The sequence below is a fragment of the Scophthalmus maximus genome, chromosome 15, assembly GCF_022379125.1.
Source record: "Scophthalmus maximus strain ysfricsl-2021 chromosome 15, ASM2237912v1, whole genome shotgun sequence".
NCBI classification, from domain to species: domain Eukaryota; kingdom Metazoa; phylum Chordata; class Actinopteri; order Pleuronectiformes; family Scophthalmidae; genus Scophthalmus; species Scophthalmus maximus.
In genome coordinates, this window is record NC_061529.1 from 5,319,010 (window position 1) to 5,333,361 (window position 14,352).

General features: G+C 42.8%; 1 protein-coding gene across 12 annotated transcripts in view; it reads left to right on the top strand.

Moving 5' to 3' along the window:
- dtnbb (dystrobrevin, beta b) overlaps positions 1-10,977 on the top strand; it is a 31,376-nt gene extending 20,399 nt beyond the window's left edge. For 5 of the 12 annotated variants that reach the window (XM_035609884.2, XM_035609883.2, XM_035609885.2 and 2 more), the window contains 10 exons: positions 1,035-1,125; positions 2,044-2,132; positions 2,773-2,886; positions 3,772-3,868; positions 4,252-4,272; positions 5,393-5,552; positions 5,741-5,830; positions 6,052-6,115; positions 6,259-6,282; positions 6,800-10,977. In XM_035609884.2, coding sequence (XP_035465777.1) covers positions 1,035-1,125; positions 2,044-2,132; positions 2,773-2,886; positions 3,772-3,868; positions 4,252-4,272; positions 5,393-5,552; positions 5,741-5,830; positions 6,052-6,115; positions 6,259-6,282; positions 6,800-6,854 — 805 coding nt within the window. In that variant the 3' untranslated portion in view covers positions 6,855-10,977. Of the gene's footprint in view, positions 1-1,034; positions 1,126-2,043; positions 2,133-2,772; positions 2,887-3,771; positions 3,869-4,251; positions 4,273-5,392; positions 5,553-5,740; positions 5,836-6,051; positions 6,116-6,258; positions 6,283-6,799 lie in introns of those variants that run through there. The other 7 variants (XM_035609887.2, XM_047337586.1, XM_035609886.2 and 4 more) reach the window with 5 other exon arrangements.
- The last annotated feature ends 3,375 nt before the right edge of the window (positions 10,978-14,352 follow it).

Consider the following 14,352-nt stretch of genomic DNA (forward strand, 5'->3'; position numbering starts at 1 on the left):
TCCCCGCAGAGGCAGCAGCTATACTGACGGCCTGAAGAGACGGACATGCGGTCCAACAGTCCTTGCAGGGGTGGCTGCTTCGCCTGAGCCACCCGCCACTGCTCCTTCATGTCTGTTTAAGGCTCCTTTCTTTGCTTTAGCCCAAGGACAAGACCATAAATTATTTAGAGAGCGTTCCATTTAAAAGGGTTTCTTTTTTGGACAGCCGTGCTTTTCACCGCTTGTGTCATAATTTCACTTTTTCCTGGTGCTGGAGTTGTCTTCGAACCAGTCGAATGATCTGCAGAGTAGTTTTTTGTTTTTTGTCTTGATATCTTCAACGGAATAAGAAAACCCTTTCAAGCAGCGAGGTTGGAGTCGGGGAAGCTAAAATTATCTCATCACACTGGCAGCTTTTTTAAAAACATTTTGAACTTGCTTTGAGAAAGATAAGATGCAAGTGTTGATTAAAAAGCTGGTTTGAGCTGGTGGGGGGAGGGGGGGGGGGTCTGTAGGGTCTGTGGTTGTCGATGCGGCGCGTTCGAAGCCAGATTGTGTTTAATGATCTTAATCATCGCTCACTCGCCAGTCAGAGTCAGACAGCACCCAGCCCCGTTTCAGCTCCCCTTCACTGTCCCTCGTTTCAGGCCGGCTGCCTGGGAAGGGGCAGCATATGTTCGGTCGTTATGTCCGCGCCATATGCCGCGCCCGCGACCATTTAAAAAATCTCATGCCGTATTTCACATTTTCCCGTCGCTGATGAAATGGCCAGCATGGGCAGTGGCACGGCCACAAATGCATTTGGCGCGCTGCATTCTCCCCCTCGTCCACCTCAGTTCATCGTTGTGGCCGATTAACTCGCACTGTCTGTCGAGGGTCACCTCAATTGTACAGTTCCTTTCTTCATGCAAATTCTTTTACATGATCGCTTTGACTTCACAAACGTTTCCTTCCACTTACATAAGAGCACTTGACAATAGTGTTGTTGTTTTTGTTGCTGTTGTGTGTCAGCGTTGTGTGTGTGACGTATCTCTCTGTCTTTGACTTTGGGGCAGTGTCTTGGAGAGTCCCAGCCGGCTGGATGAAGAGCACCGCCTCATCGCTCGCTACGCTGCCCGCCTGGCAGCCGAGGCGGGCAACTCCACAGTGAGTGTCTCGGAGAAACGCCCCGTGGTGGGCTGCAGTCAACCTGCATTTCACATTGAATGCTCTGACAAGTTATTGTTACGCACTTGACTTGACTTCCTGCGGAAAAGACGAGGTTATTTATTTTCCAGCAGTTTTACTTGTTTGATCATTCCTCAACAACTGTCATCTGCTCTCAGAGTTGTAAATCCTTCAGATTTCATGCCTGGTCGATTTGGCAACATCTTTGCTCAACATGGGAACAGCAAATGGAGTTTAATACGACAGCAAACGCTCCTTAAGCAGCTGCTTTATCCGAAATACAACAGAAGAGCATCTGGTGCGTTTGTGTGCAGGGTTCTGGAGCAAAATCACCATTTGTTTTTATAAAGGAGTTGCGCAAATGATAACTGCGTGCGTGATCTGAAGTAGCAGGACACAGTAGAAGACTGTGGCTCCTCCATCAACTCACTTACAATTGCTTTTAAAAATGACCTGCTGTTTAAAGAAAACGCCAGAAATTTGCTATTTGTCTGATTTGAAGACATTTTATTGATAAATACAAAAATCATAAGGATAAGGACTTTAAAGCCTTTTCAATTTGGCTTCTCCATAACGATAAATATTTGTGACTGAATAAGCAACATCAAATTTCAATAAAATCAATATATTAATTTTCACTGGCAATAACAATCTAAGGCAGAAAGTGTTAATGTTGGTTAAGGGTTTGATTGGATTTCTACTTTGCCTTGTGTGGAAGGAATAAGGAAAGCTGCAGTGACCCAAAATGGCTCCCTGTTACACGCAGAAGCATAATCAGTCTCCTGCAGAGCGTCATCACTGCTCTCCGTGGTCAGAAGGTACCTGCCGCTGCTGGTCTTTGACTTTTGCACACGATTGTTAATTCTACGATTTTTCTTTTTCTTTTTCTTTTCCCAGCAACAATGTCCTCCAACAGATCTGACTTTCAACTTTGATGCCAACAAGCAGCAGAGACAGCTGATTGCAGAGCTGGAGAACAAAAACAGGTGCAATTCATCATTTGGAAATCATTTATTCATTGGAAGCAAATGATCATTTTGTAAAGATTAGTTGGCAGTGGTGTAACTAAGTACATTTATCCTCTGTAAGTACTGTACTATAGCTACACTTCTGTCAAAGGGAAGTATTGAACTTTTTACTGCACTACATTAATCTGACAGCTGTAGTTACGTGTAACATGATACATGATCTTAGAAAAATATGATGCAATTTTGCAGATTCAAGCACAATATTCTAACATTTTGAGAAATACACAGTTCGATTTCTGCCACTTTAATATCTGTCTGGTCAATACAAGGCTGTAACGAGTGTGTCAGTTAGCTTAGCTTAGCATAAAGAGTGGAAACAGGTGGAAACAGTTAGCCTGAACCTGCCAAAATCAGCCCACTAATACTCTAAATAATAAAATAGGTTAATAATAATTAATAAAGTCAGTAGATTTATTTGTATAATTAATGCTCCTGAAAACAATCATTATGCACGAGTTGTATTTTAACTTTTTGGAATTAGAGTAGCCTATGTTTTGCTGATAATACAAAAAAAATATTGAAGACTCAGCTTCATCAAATGATCTCACCACTTCCTCCGCCGTTGCTGAATAGCTAACTGGTTGTCTGGCTCCATCAGGGAGATCCTCCAGGAGATCCAGAGGCTGCGTTTGGAGCACGAACAGGCCTCTCAGCCGACCCCGGAAAAGGCCCAGCAGAACCCCACACTTCTGACTGAACTGCGGCTCCTCAGGTACCGTCCCGTCTACCGCCACCACACTAAGGAAAGAGCGATGCATATATTACGAAAATGCAATTGTGAAACCACTGCAGGTGGTATTCATGTAGGCTGAACTCATTCTTCAAGTAGAAATAATGTCTTCCCTAATTCAGGAGGGTGTTTGTTTTCTAATTTGCGGCATGGGCATTCATCATGCTGGCGGGACGCTGAGACCCCTGGGTTTAGTTATTGGAAGAGACTCACCCTGTGAGGACGCGTTACAGCGCTCGTTGCCCTGGATGACTCCTTGTTTTGTCTGGTCTTCCCTTAATAATGAATTATTATTTATACTAGTGCAGAAAACAAATAATTAAACAGTAATAAATCTAACATAATGAACTTGTTTGTATCGCTGGAGGACACACAAATGTTCCCGTTATTATTCCCCGCAGCTTTAATTTCAACTTTAATTTCAACTCACCGAGCCTGTTTGTGATTCAGGGTTCAGACCAGGATATTGTCAAGTGGTAACTATTTTATCACCGTCTGGGCATGGTGTTTGGAGCCTGACTGGAAGGCCTCTGGCGTTACCTATGTGGAGGACGAGATACAGAACAGAGCAGAGCAGACGTGTACAGTCGGCAGATGTTTCTGATAGGACGACTTGAGCCAGTTCGTTTTCTTGGCAGCTATTTCATTCTGCCTTCACACTCTGTGAACACCAGAGGGTGATAATATGCCGGTGTCACCCAAAAAAGTTTTTAAAAAAGATGGCCACATACTTAAGAGGGATCTTTAACTCAGATGACCTGCCAGCTGATCTATAACCGGGGCATCATCTCTATGTTCTGTTACCGTCATATGTCCACGTTGCACTTCCTCCCTTATTGTTTCCAAAACTCTGTCCTCCTGCTGCAGACACAGGAAGGATGAGCTGGAGAGGCGCATGTCCGCCCTGCAGGAGAGCAGGCGGGAGCTGATGGTGCAGCTGGAGGGGCTCATGAGGCTGCTGAAGGTGAGGCGACCGCCGGTGTCGAGGAGATGTGTCTCTCAAGTGGGACGGGAAAAGAGATCCGCTGTTATTCTTTAGCGTTTTACTCTTTTTTTTTTCCCATAGTTGATGTGCTGTATCTTGTATAATTTTGCTTTTAAAGCATCACCGTGCAGCGGCGTGAGATGTTTGATGGAATCACATGCTGACATGTTCAATTCTTCACAAGCGAGACATCGCAGCAATCTTGAGATATCTTGTTAATGTGCCGCATGGTGCATGCAGAAATTCTTTCTTCTTCTTTTTTTTTTCTTTCTCACTGCGTTGATTCTAGTGCTCTCACTCTTCTTGCTCTCTCTCTCTCTCTCTCTCTCTCTCTCTCTCTGCTTACCTTTGCTGGCTGATAGGATGAGGAGCAGAAGCAGGCTGTAAGTTGCCCTTAATTCAGTTTGCCAGGCTCAATACCTGGCCGGAGTCACAGCACTTAGTGTAATGCCTCTGTTCTCCTCCCGTCACACAGATGTGATTGAAGGAAGTCTTTGTAGTAGATTTTGAGAAGGACGTTAGGGAAGATGATAGGATTTCCACTATCTAACCAGGTTACACTAATCTAGTCCTCTTATCCTGGCTATCGCATCCCTTCTTTGCCAATAATATATTGGAGCTCGAACCGTAGACTCAAGACACACAATCTTTTCCAAAACAAGTTTAGAGAGCTGTGTTTTTCTCAGCCCAAATGTCAGGTGACCTGTTCCTTTCATCGGCGCTAACAACCTCCCGTCTAATGTGACTGCAGCCTGGCCGGCCATCTGCTGCCTGGCTCCGAGCCGCCGACCCTGGGCCTACACTAGTTAGTCCCAGAGACACACAGTCATCGTTTCTCTGTGAAATATAGCTCCCAACTCAGAACAGGCCCCGGCCGCTCACCCACACATGGTCCTCACCCCCCCCCCCCCCCCCGGTGCAGTAAAGGTGCACCGTAGAGACACAGAGTATAGCCAGCCAGTAAAGGATTACCAGAAGATTTTCTTGCCTTTTTTTAATTTATTTTTTTAACCGTTGTTTTTCTTTGTTCTCCCCAAAAGGATTCAAATCTTTTGGTCACATCTGTGCCTATGTTTTGTGTTTATTTTTAATAACGTCACCTTTAAGAGCAAAAAGGTCACCTCTTCTTAAAGCCGCAATCTGTGAATGCAGCACACCGTCCTCCATCGGAGCGCAGATGTTCCAGAACTGGCTTTTTATGATGAAGAGATCAATTGGAAAATGATTTCTGTTTTTATTTTTTCCTCATAATCCCACATTCACTACAAATTTTCACTCGGAATTTGTATCCAGCATGTCATGAAAACAAATAAAACCAAATATTGTGTTATATTTGCACCAGGATATGTATATGATCTTACGACAGATTAGAAAATAGAACTAAACTTTATTTCCCGTCTAAATGTCAGTGGATACGGTAAATGTCAAATGTTAAAGATTCAACTATATGCTGACGATACTGTAACTTTCATTGGTGTATTTTAATTTTTTTTTATCTCCCAGTCCCAGTCTGGCGGCTCTCCGCACTCTTCCCCCAGTCACGGTGCAGGCTGCTCCATGCCCATGCCCATACGCTCCACCTCGGCGGGGTCCACCCCAACCCACACACCACAGGACTGCCTGGCGGGGGTGGGAGGGGACGTGCTCGAGGCCTTTGCTCAGGGTGAGTCGAAACCAACACCTGAAACAAAAAGCATTCATTACAGACTCATGCAAAATGTAGAACATCCTGAGTAAGTAATGAGGATGTGGTAACATAAGCTTACAACATGCACTCCATCTGTCTTTTGCACTGCAAAAGCTCAGAAATTGGGTTTTGAAACGTATTTTTTAAATGTGTCCGTTTCCCAGGTGTGCCTAGAAATCTTCGGAATGATTTATTAGTTGCTGCTGATTCAATCACAAACACCATGTCATCTCTGGTGAAAGAGCTTCACTCAGGTTAGTCCCTAACACATGTTTTTTATGATATAAGCCTGTTTTACCATCTGGATGATATTTTTCCTTTGTTTCCTGCGTTTTTAGTCTTTATTCAAGAATTTGTCTTTCCTTTTGAAATGTTGTCATTCTCACACATGCTTCTGATATGTATTGATATTTTTAAGTTTCTACATTGCGACAGACAAACATTGTCACTGAAATCTGGCGTTTTGTTTTTAAAGTGGATGACGGGGCAGAGGAAGAGGAGACCAACATGAGGAACGGTGGGGACAGAGGTGAGTCCAGGTACAAATACAGTTATTTTGTGTCAGGTCACAGTCATAGCACACAGTCCATATAGAAAATCACCCCAAAACACAGAGTTTTGATCATTAACAAATGGACACAACGTAAACATGCTGCTATTTCCTTTTCTTTTTTTTTTGCAGCTGGAGCAGAATGAAGAACAAAAAGTAGGAACTATAATTAATGAATATGTTAAGCATATTTAACTTACCACGGCGTTGTTGTCGTCTCAAGATAACAAAATAATTGTAATAACGGTTATCACAAGATATAGACTGATAAAATGAGATAAGAGGATAATTGTTCAATGACCCCGAGATAATGTGATAGAATAAAAGGATGGCAATCGTGGTCATTCTCGGCCTATCATCATTTCATAGAGACAAGTTACCTAAAGTACATGGATTCTCGAAAATGGCAGAAATTGTAGCTACAGCTAATATCGACTGCATCGGGTTTAGTTTTTATTATTTGGTGTGGAGGAAGTTGGCTGCAGCAAAATGCATAGCAGACAATATTATACTTGTTTGCTACTTATTCATAATACCCTGCATCCAAAAGTAGCAAAGAAATGTGCAACATTGCCACACACATATATACATATTTTTTATATTCAATTTATTCATCCAGGTTGTGCAGACTGTCAGCGACACCAATTTTGCTCTTGTGTGTGTGTGTATCCAGGCACACTGAGAGTACAGAAGCACTGAGGGAAAGAGAACGCCATCCATTCCTGTAAGGACAAAACGATCGTTAACTTCCGAAGAATCCGCAACGACGACAACATCAACAACAACAACAACAACAACCCTGGCATTAGCACGTAGAGTAATGCATGCTGTAATCTAACAGGATTTCACTATGTGAAAAAAAAAAAAAGGTTTCTTTCTCGTCTAATTAGCGAGCGTGTGTGCGTGTGCGTGTGTGTGTGTGTGTGTGTGTGTGTGTGTGTGTGTGTGTGTGTGTGTGTGTGTGTGTGTGTTGTCCTGTAAACAAAAACCTGCTGTGCTCTGCCGACGATTCCCCTCATGACTGCTAAGGGAATGGCTTTCTGTGCTTTCTCAAACCCCCAACTGTTCCATCGCAGCAGGTCATTCTGTATATAAAATACTGCAAAACACGTGACCTTGGGGGAACAGCCCGACATGGAGATGACCTGTCTTTCACAGCACGTTTCCCTGTCATCGCTTTTGTATGATAAGTGCTAGTAGTTCTTTATTTTCTTTTTTTTTTATATTATTTTTTGCATGAAGTTGCACTCACGTCTCGATCTAAAGCTACTGTACCGTGCTATGTCAGCTCTTTGTGGGGTTTATGATGACAGCTCGCGTGTCAGAAGTTGACCTTGACTCAGAATTCACGCTGAGTCGTGTTTGCCGCACGTCCACGTTCTGAAGTTGATGCTCGAGGACACGCTGCAGTCTCAATTACGGGAATAGTTTTCAACATTTTTGGGGAAATATATTATTAGCTTTATTCGCTCCTTTCCGTCTGTTAAATATTTAGCCGGCGCCAGGACACAGTTGGCCTAAGTTCAGACTGGGAATTGAAAAACCGGCCTGGCTCTATCAGAGGGTGAGAGAAAGAGAGACGTCCCAGAGTCTCTGAGCTCAACCTGCGAAAACTCCAAGAAAGTTACTGCGTCCAAACAAGAAATCGTCTGACACATAATCCCCTAAATATTTGTACAACTTTTTTTTTTTCATTTTAAAGGACCATGCATATGTACGACATGCAATACCTGTTACCTTTTCGATGTCTTGTTTCGGATTAAGTTAAAAACCAGGATTAATCTGTACAGGTTATTCTGTTTTGGTCTGTTGGACAAAATAAGTAAAAACAAGAGCTTTGAAGACGTCGCCTTGGGCTGAGGCAAAATGTAATCAGCAGTTTTTGTTTTTTACCATTTTATGAAATTCTTTAGCTCAAAAAACCTAAAATCGTTAATCAGTTAAAAACGTTTGCTCAGCACAAAGGCTGGAAACCATGGAAAGGGCTAACCTGCTTCCACTCAAAGGCAATAAAATCGACCTACCAGCACCGCTGAAGCTCAATAATTAACGTGTTTATTATATTTCATCCGTACAAAAAGGGGACGAGTAGAGATAGCAAGTTGTGGTACGGAGGGTTATGATTGTTCCTTGGCCTGGCAATATGCCTCTCGCTGTCCCTTTGCAGTTGCTGGCCAGGCAACATAACTCCCAGAAAAACCCACAACTTGACGTTTTTACACTTCATTTTAATGGAGAGATAAAGATGTCTCTGCCGAGCTAAGCTAAACTCTCTGGCTGGTGGCTGGCATTGTCTCCGTATTGACCTTACGGACGTGAGCGTGATATCGATCGTCTCATCTGACTCTCAGAAAGAAGGCATATATTTCCCCAAATGTCGAGCCGCTCCTTTTAATAACTCAGAAAAAGGAATGAACCCATTACAAGATAATGAAAAGAATTGGCGGGTTGCGGCCATCACTAGGATACCAAGGACACGTGCGGTATCATTCTGTATTCATTCTTGTGTCCAGCAGAATGAAGATGCAAAAATCAAAAAACAGCTGATCCTTATTCTGAATCTCACACTGTACTGCTGCTACTGTGCTCTCGGCGGGACGCCCCTTGCAAATGAGAGGGGCGGTGCAATGAAAACTCGAGAGAATCGCCCGAAGGGCACCGTGACAGTCAACGCGGCACGGCGGCCTCCTTTCCAAAAACACACCGACTAGCCGGTCGCCTCAGTATTTATTGTTTGGAGCGTAGGGCAGCGCCTCAGGATGTTTGACGGTGTCGAACTAAGCGTTGGGTTTTTGAAGTTGTGAGCTGCAAAATAAACACTTACAAGGGTACGTGAGGATGTAAGGCAGTCGTAAGCAAGTAGGAAACGCTTTGATAGCTTTATTTAGTCGACAAAAGGAGTATTGAAAAATGACGGTACTGTCGGTGCTCAGGGACACGCAAGAGCCCCCTGCGGGTAAAAAGTGGTGGCAATGTCCTTTAATTATGAGAAATGGTTGCCACGGGCGGAAAGGTTCAAGGCAGATTTAATGAGACCTCCCGAAGTGGTTCATTTACTTGAATTTCACTAAATTTGTCTCAATTTGGAACGAAACACTCAAGTATAGTCAGAGGGAAAAACAAAAAGGCAAGTGATTAAATGCCGGGTAAAGTATGTGGAGTATGAGAAGGGGGAGAAGGTTTTTCTAGAAGTGCTATTTCGACGAAGCATGCTGTTGGGTATAATTTTGTCCGTGTGTGTGTGTGTGTGTGTGTGTGTGTGTGTGTGTGTGAACTTGTGTCTTTCACTGTAAAGCGAGGCGATCCTGCCGTCAGCGAGGTAGCTGTCAACCACACGGGTTTTATTATGAGTCAGACGGAGAGCAGGGGTGAGTGATACCTTTACATTTTTGTCTTCTGGTTCAATGTCTTCTGTCCGTCAGTGTAGCCGTTCATCTCACAAAGAGCTGCGGTGCGTCTGGTTTTTAGGTGTGGGAGCAGTTCCTCGTGTAAAATCTGACTGAGCGAAAACCACAGAAAGAGAAAGTGTGATGTTTTTGTTTTTGTTTTCCTGTTTAGAGATTTGTACAGTATAAGCCTATCCTCTAAAGCTCTAAGGTTCTCAGCAGCCTGTTGCACTGTGTCAAGAAAAAGAACAAAAAAAAAAAAAAGAGAAAAGGGCTCCCCTCCGTTATCGTCGTTTCTGAATGTGATATTTTCATCCGGTCCTCTGTTCTCTGCTCTGTGTCGCCCTCGTCGCTCTTCTTCTGGTTTGCAGTATTCGTGGAGTATAGTCATTGTAACGGGTTTGTCGAAAACGCAGATTCATGTGCGCACTCGCTCGCCTAGCGGCTCCAATTTTTGACTCATACAAAGCAGGTGTAGAAAGTTTAAAAAAAAAAAAAATGAAATACCAGAGTTTAGAATTCTGTGACCACTGCTGTTGAGACGTTTATTATATTCAGCAGAAAAAGGCCCAGAAGTTATTAAAATGCACAGGTTAGAATTTAAGGAGTTACTGTCTTCCCCTTCCGTCTGGCCACACATTTGAATGCAAACCGTAGCTTTCTTTTTTTGTTCTTTCAGTTTGTGCCTGTAGCTGTTCTGTAAAATGCTGTAAAAAAAAAGGGGGGGGGGGGGTAGTAACCATTCAGCAGATATTTTTGATCTATCAGCCTTTATGTCAGCGTTTTAGTCCGTGACCAGAGGTTTTCATAATTCATTTATTTAATGTGCTCACGCGGGAAAAATTGCGCTCAGCCTTTCCATTTGTGCCAAAACTGTTTGCAGACATTGTATGTCACACAGAAATAACAGGTGTACACGGGGGTATATCTGCGTTTAGTACGCCGCTGTTGTTGCTCATAGTTCATTCACAGAATGCCTGGAGATGCTCACGTTCAACGGCTCCCACCGCTGGAACCTGCTGGAGACGCTCACATTTAACAGTCAAAAACCCAAATAGAGAACACATTCCAGATCCTATCGATAGACGGTCACTGATGTCATTTCAACCAAGGCAGGGGCAACACTGTTTACCCCTGTCAGACCAAAAGCGGGGGTGATGCAACTAACAGCCGGTCACACGGAGATACAAACATCGTGATCCTTTTATTGTTTGCAGAGAGACAATGTGCAAAAGAGGACGACCTCGGCGACAACGCTCCCCTGATGTTATTTATCTGTGTGTGTGTGTGTGCGTGTGTGTGTGTGTGTGTGTTCTGTACGGTTATGCTTCTGGCACATTATTTGTTTCTCATGTTGAGTTTACAAAACACAGTTTTATGTCACAAAGCAACTGGTTTCTTTTCTTTTTTTCGTTGTTGTTGTAAATAAATCAAATGTGAGATATATTAAAAAAGATTTAAAATATGTCTCGGCCTGGTCGTTTTTTTTCCTCAACCTCTACTCACAACATGTCAAAGGGCAAGTGTTTACTTTTTACTCCACTACATTTGATTTCTGTCAAAACACGTGATCATCTTATAAAATATAATGCAAATGTTTAAATTCCCCTTACAGATAATATGACCATAATAATATGACCATTCTGTATTATGAGTACCTTCACGTACACTTTGACTTCTAATGGAGTATTTCCCGTCACGTTTACTTGAGTCCAAAACTTTTATCATTTTTAAATATGTTCCCCCTATAAGATGGAGTGGTTTGTTTACAGTGTTAAATAAAAGACCCTTCCTCCTAATTAAACTAACGGCAAATAACCTGACCTTTCCCTCTCTCTCCTGTTGCTTCAGGCACAGAGGAATTCTGTACAGGTGAGGTGAGTTCCAGACATGCTGATCCATCCTCATCCTCCTCTCGTGTTCATGGAGAGACGGTGGATATCACACCGCTCGTGTGTGGAGGTCACGGGGGCATCGTCTTGCCTCTGCCGCGGCCGCTGTCCTCAGGTGAACCGCACTGTGCCATTTGACTCTTCCAGATCAGTGAACCACATTTTCCCCTCTCTCTCTCTCTCTCTCTTTGCCCCCAAAGGATCTCAATCTGCCCCCACGGGTAAGGCTGTTCTGTGAGCCTTTGACCCCCCCCCCTCCTCGATTTGCTTCACTGTGTCACCGTCTAGTGGGCGCGCGTGGGATGGATGCGGTGCTCGTCTGTTGTGGGGGTTAATGGAATGAAAGTGATGTGACATTTGATATCTTCTTCTAGCTGCACTCCAGGAAATGAACTGGAGATGTGGAGCCAGATGAAGGGATGTATGGACGAGGCTTCATACTCCCACATCCCACATGACGTTTTTATATAGGGCACATATAGATTTAAGGTCAAATAAGTGATTAGCCCAGGGCAAACAGGACTATGACGAGTCCTGTTTGATGATAAGAAATGTGTAACATGATTTCACAAGTGTACATACTGAAAGGGTGCACAGCATCTGCAAACATGCGGCAGTGTTTGTATTCATCACTTTCATACGATTTGCAACAGCTTCTTGAATGCTTGTTTTATTGAGTGAGAGTAGATGACACCCTTGAGATCGGAAGGAACATTTCAAAAAGTTTAAAAAATGGGGGGAACTAAAGAGTAACAAAAGGAGCCAAGTTGACCTTGGCTGAAGTAACTCTCTGAAGAACACAAAGGGTAGATTCGATTTCGTGCATGTTTCTCATTAGTTTCCGTTGTGCAAGATAAAGTTTGGGCAAATCTCCAAAGGCAACGCAGCAACTCAGAAGCGTTGTTTGAGACGAGTCTTTTTCTTTCTTTTCTTTTTTTGCTGTGAAAAAGATCAATTCAACCTGGGATTGGATACGATAGTACACAATTGGATTACTGCCTGAACACAGTTTTAAGTACACAGAAAAAAATATATATAAAGAAACGTGAATAGAATAAACAAATCGCAGGGCGCTATAGTAATGACGAAGGGATGTCAAAGACGTGCACATGTGACTGTGGCACATGCACTGGGATTGACGATCGCCGATGTGGTGCAGTAGTTGAGGTTTGTAAAATGGAATGTGCCAAGTGAGCAAATGTCAGCAGCGACCACTATATATAAAGCTCCTACCACATTACCACACTGTATGTACTCAGGCATCTGCACTAACACACTAAATATATAAAATTAGTATGTACTGTGCATAGAAAGATTTATATGAACCGACTGAACAGAAGGAATATTAATGGCACATGAGATTTAGAGCACATCAACATCAAGATGTAAATATAGACTGCAGAATAACCTGAATGACAAGTATAGAAAGCATGCGTTTGACTTCAAAGGCAGCATTACTTGCTTGAGGCCTCGAGGAGGCTGCATGGCTTCTTAGGGGCCCCACAACCACCTGGGGGCCCATAAATGAAGCAAATTAAAAATTGGAAGTGTTGGTTTTGCCATCATTGAAAGGACAATAGTCAATGTTTGTTGTATATTTGTTATTTTGTGTAAACAGTATTTTATGGCCTTTTCAAACAAATGAAAACTGCTGCGAGCAGATATTACGTTTTATCCAATTATAAATATTTTCGGTCGAAAAACCTAAGAAACTGTCTCGTACTTTATAGATGCCTTGTGTCCTGGTTTGTTGCATTCGTTTTTAAGCACACCACATTACTAATGAAGCCAGGTCTAAAACAATATTTATTTTTGAAAACGTACACCGCAAACTGAAGTTTATACAAATGTGTTTTGTGACCATATAGAGCACATGAGGGAGGTGGTCGATGGGGTCAAACGGATTTTTCCACAGAGGCACAAAACAGACAAGAGCTCTTCGTGTTTGACCTTTACAGCTGCACCTTAAGTTATTAAACCAACATAAACAAAATAATTGTGCGAGGGAGCATGCGCTGTACACAGACTCTAAGGAGCCAGTGTTAATTAGAAAAGCCCCCCCCACCCCGCGCCCTTAGCACAGAGGTGCACTTAGGCCAAACCAGAGTCAGTCATTAGGGGATATTCGGTCCATTAAATTGTCCAGTTCAGGATTGAAGCATGGGAGCGTTAAAACTGGGTGCCGGTATTTAAAACCTTTAAATGAAGGCGTTTGGGCGTCTCAGAGGCCTGGTGGCGGTGGCCCTTTGAACCTTTGTTGCGCGTCTGGCAGCTTTTGCTTTTCGACAAATGTTTCCTGTCTGTGGCTTGACTGTTGTCTGGGGGGGCGGGGGGCAGGGCTCTGACTCGGTCTGACTGAGAGTTTGTCCACCTGGTACTTGCAACCATGCACCGCCATCGATTGGATGGACCAGCTGTCAATCACACTGTATCTTTGCCCCAATGCATTATGTTATAGATAAAGTGAGAAGTAAAGTCACTTTCTCATAGACTTCTACAGAAGCTGACTATTTTTTTCGCCCTCTGCTGGTCATTTAGGAGAATGCAGGCTTCAGGTACTTCCGCATTCGCTTCATTTCCTGAACCGTGACTACATCCATTTTTTTTTTTTTACTTAGTTTAGTTTACTTGGCGGGCTTAGATAACCAAATATTATATACACAAATCCCGATATGCAAAAACACCCCGATTATGGACTGTACTTAAATTGAAATTTCTTTGCTAAAAAAATCCATTAAACACAGACATAAGCATATAAATATTTATATGCTTATGTCTGACCTATTTTACTATTCTAGTGTAATATTTTTTTGTGCAAATATAAGGAGTGGCAATTGTAGTAGTAATAATAATAATACAATTATATAATAATGTAACTTTAAGAAAAGTAATAATAATAAATTAAAAGCACGAGAAAACACTACCATTAAAGGCAGCAATGATGTTTT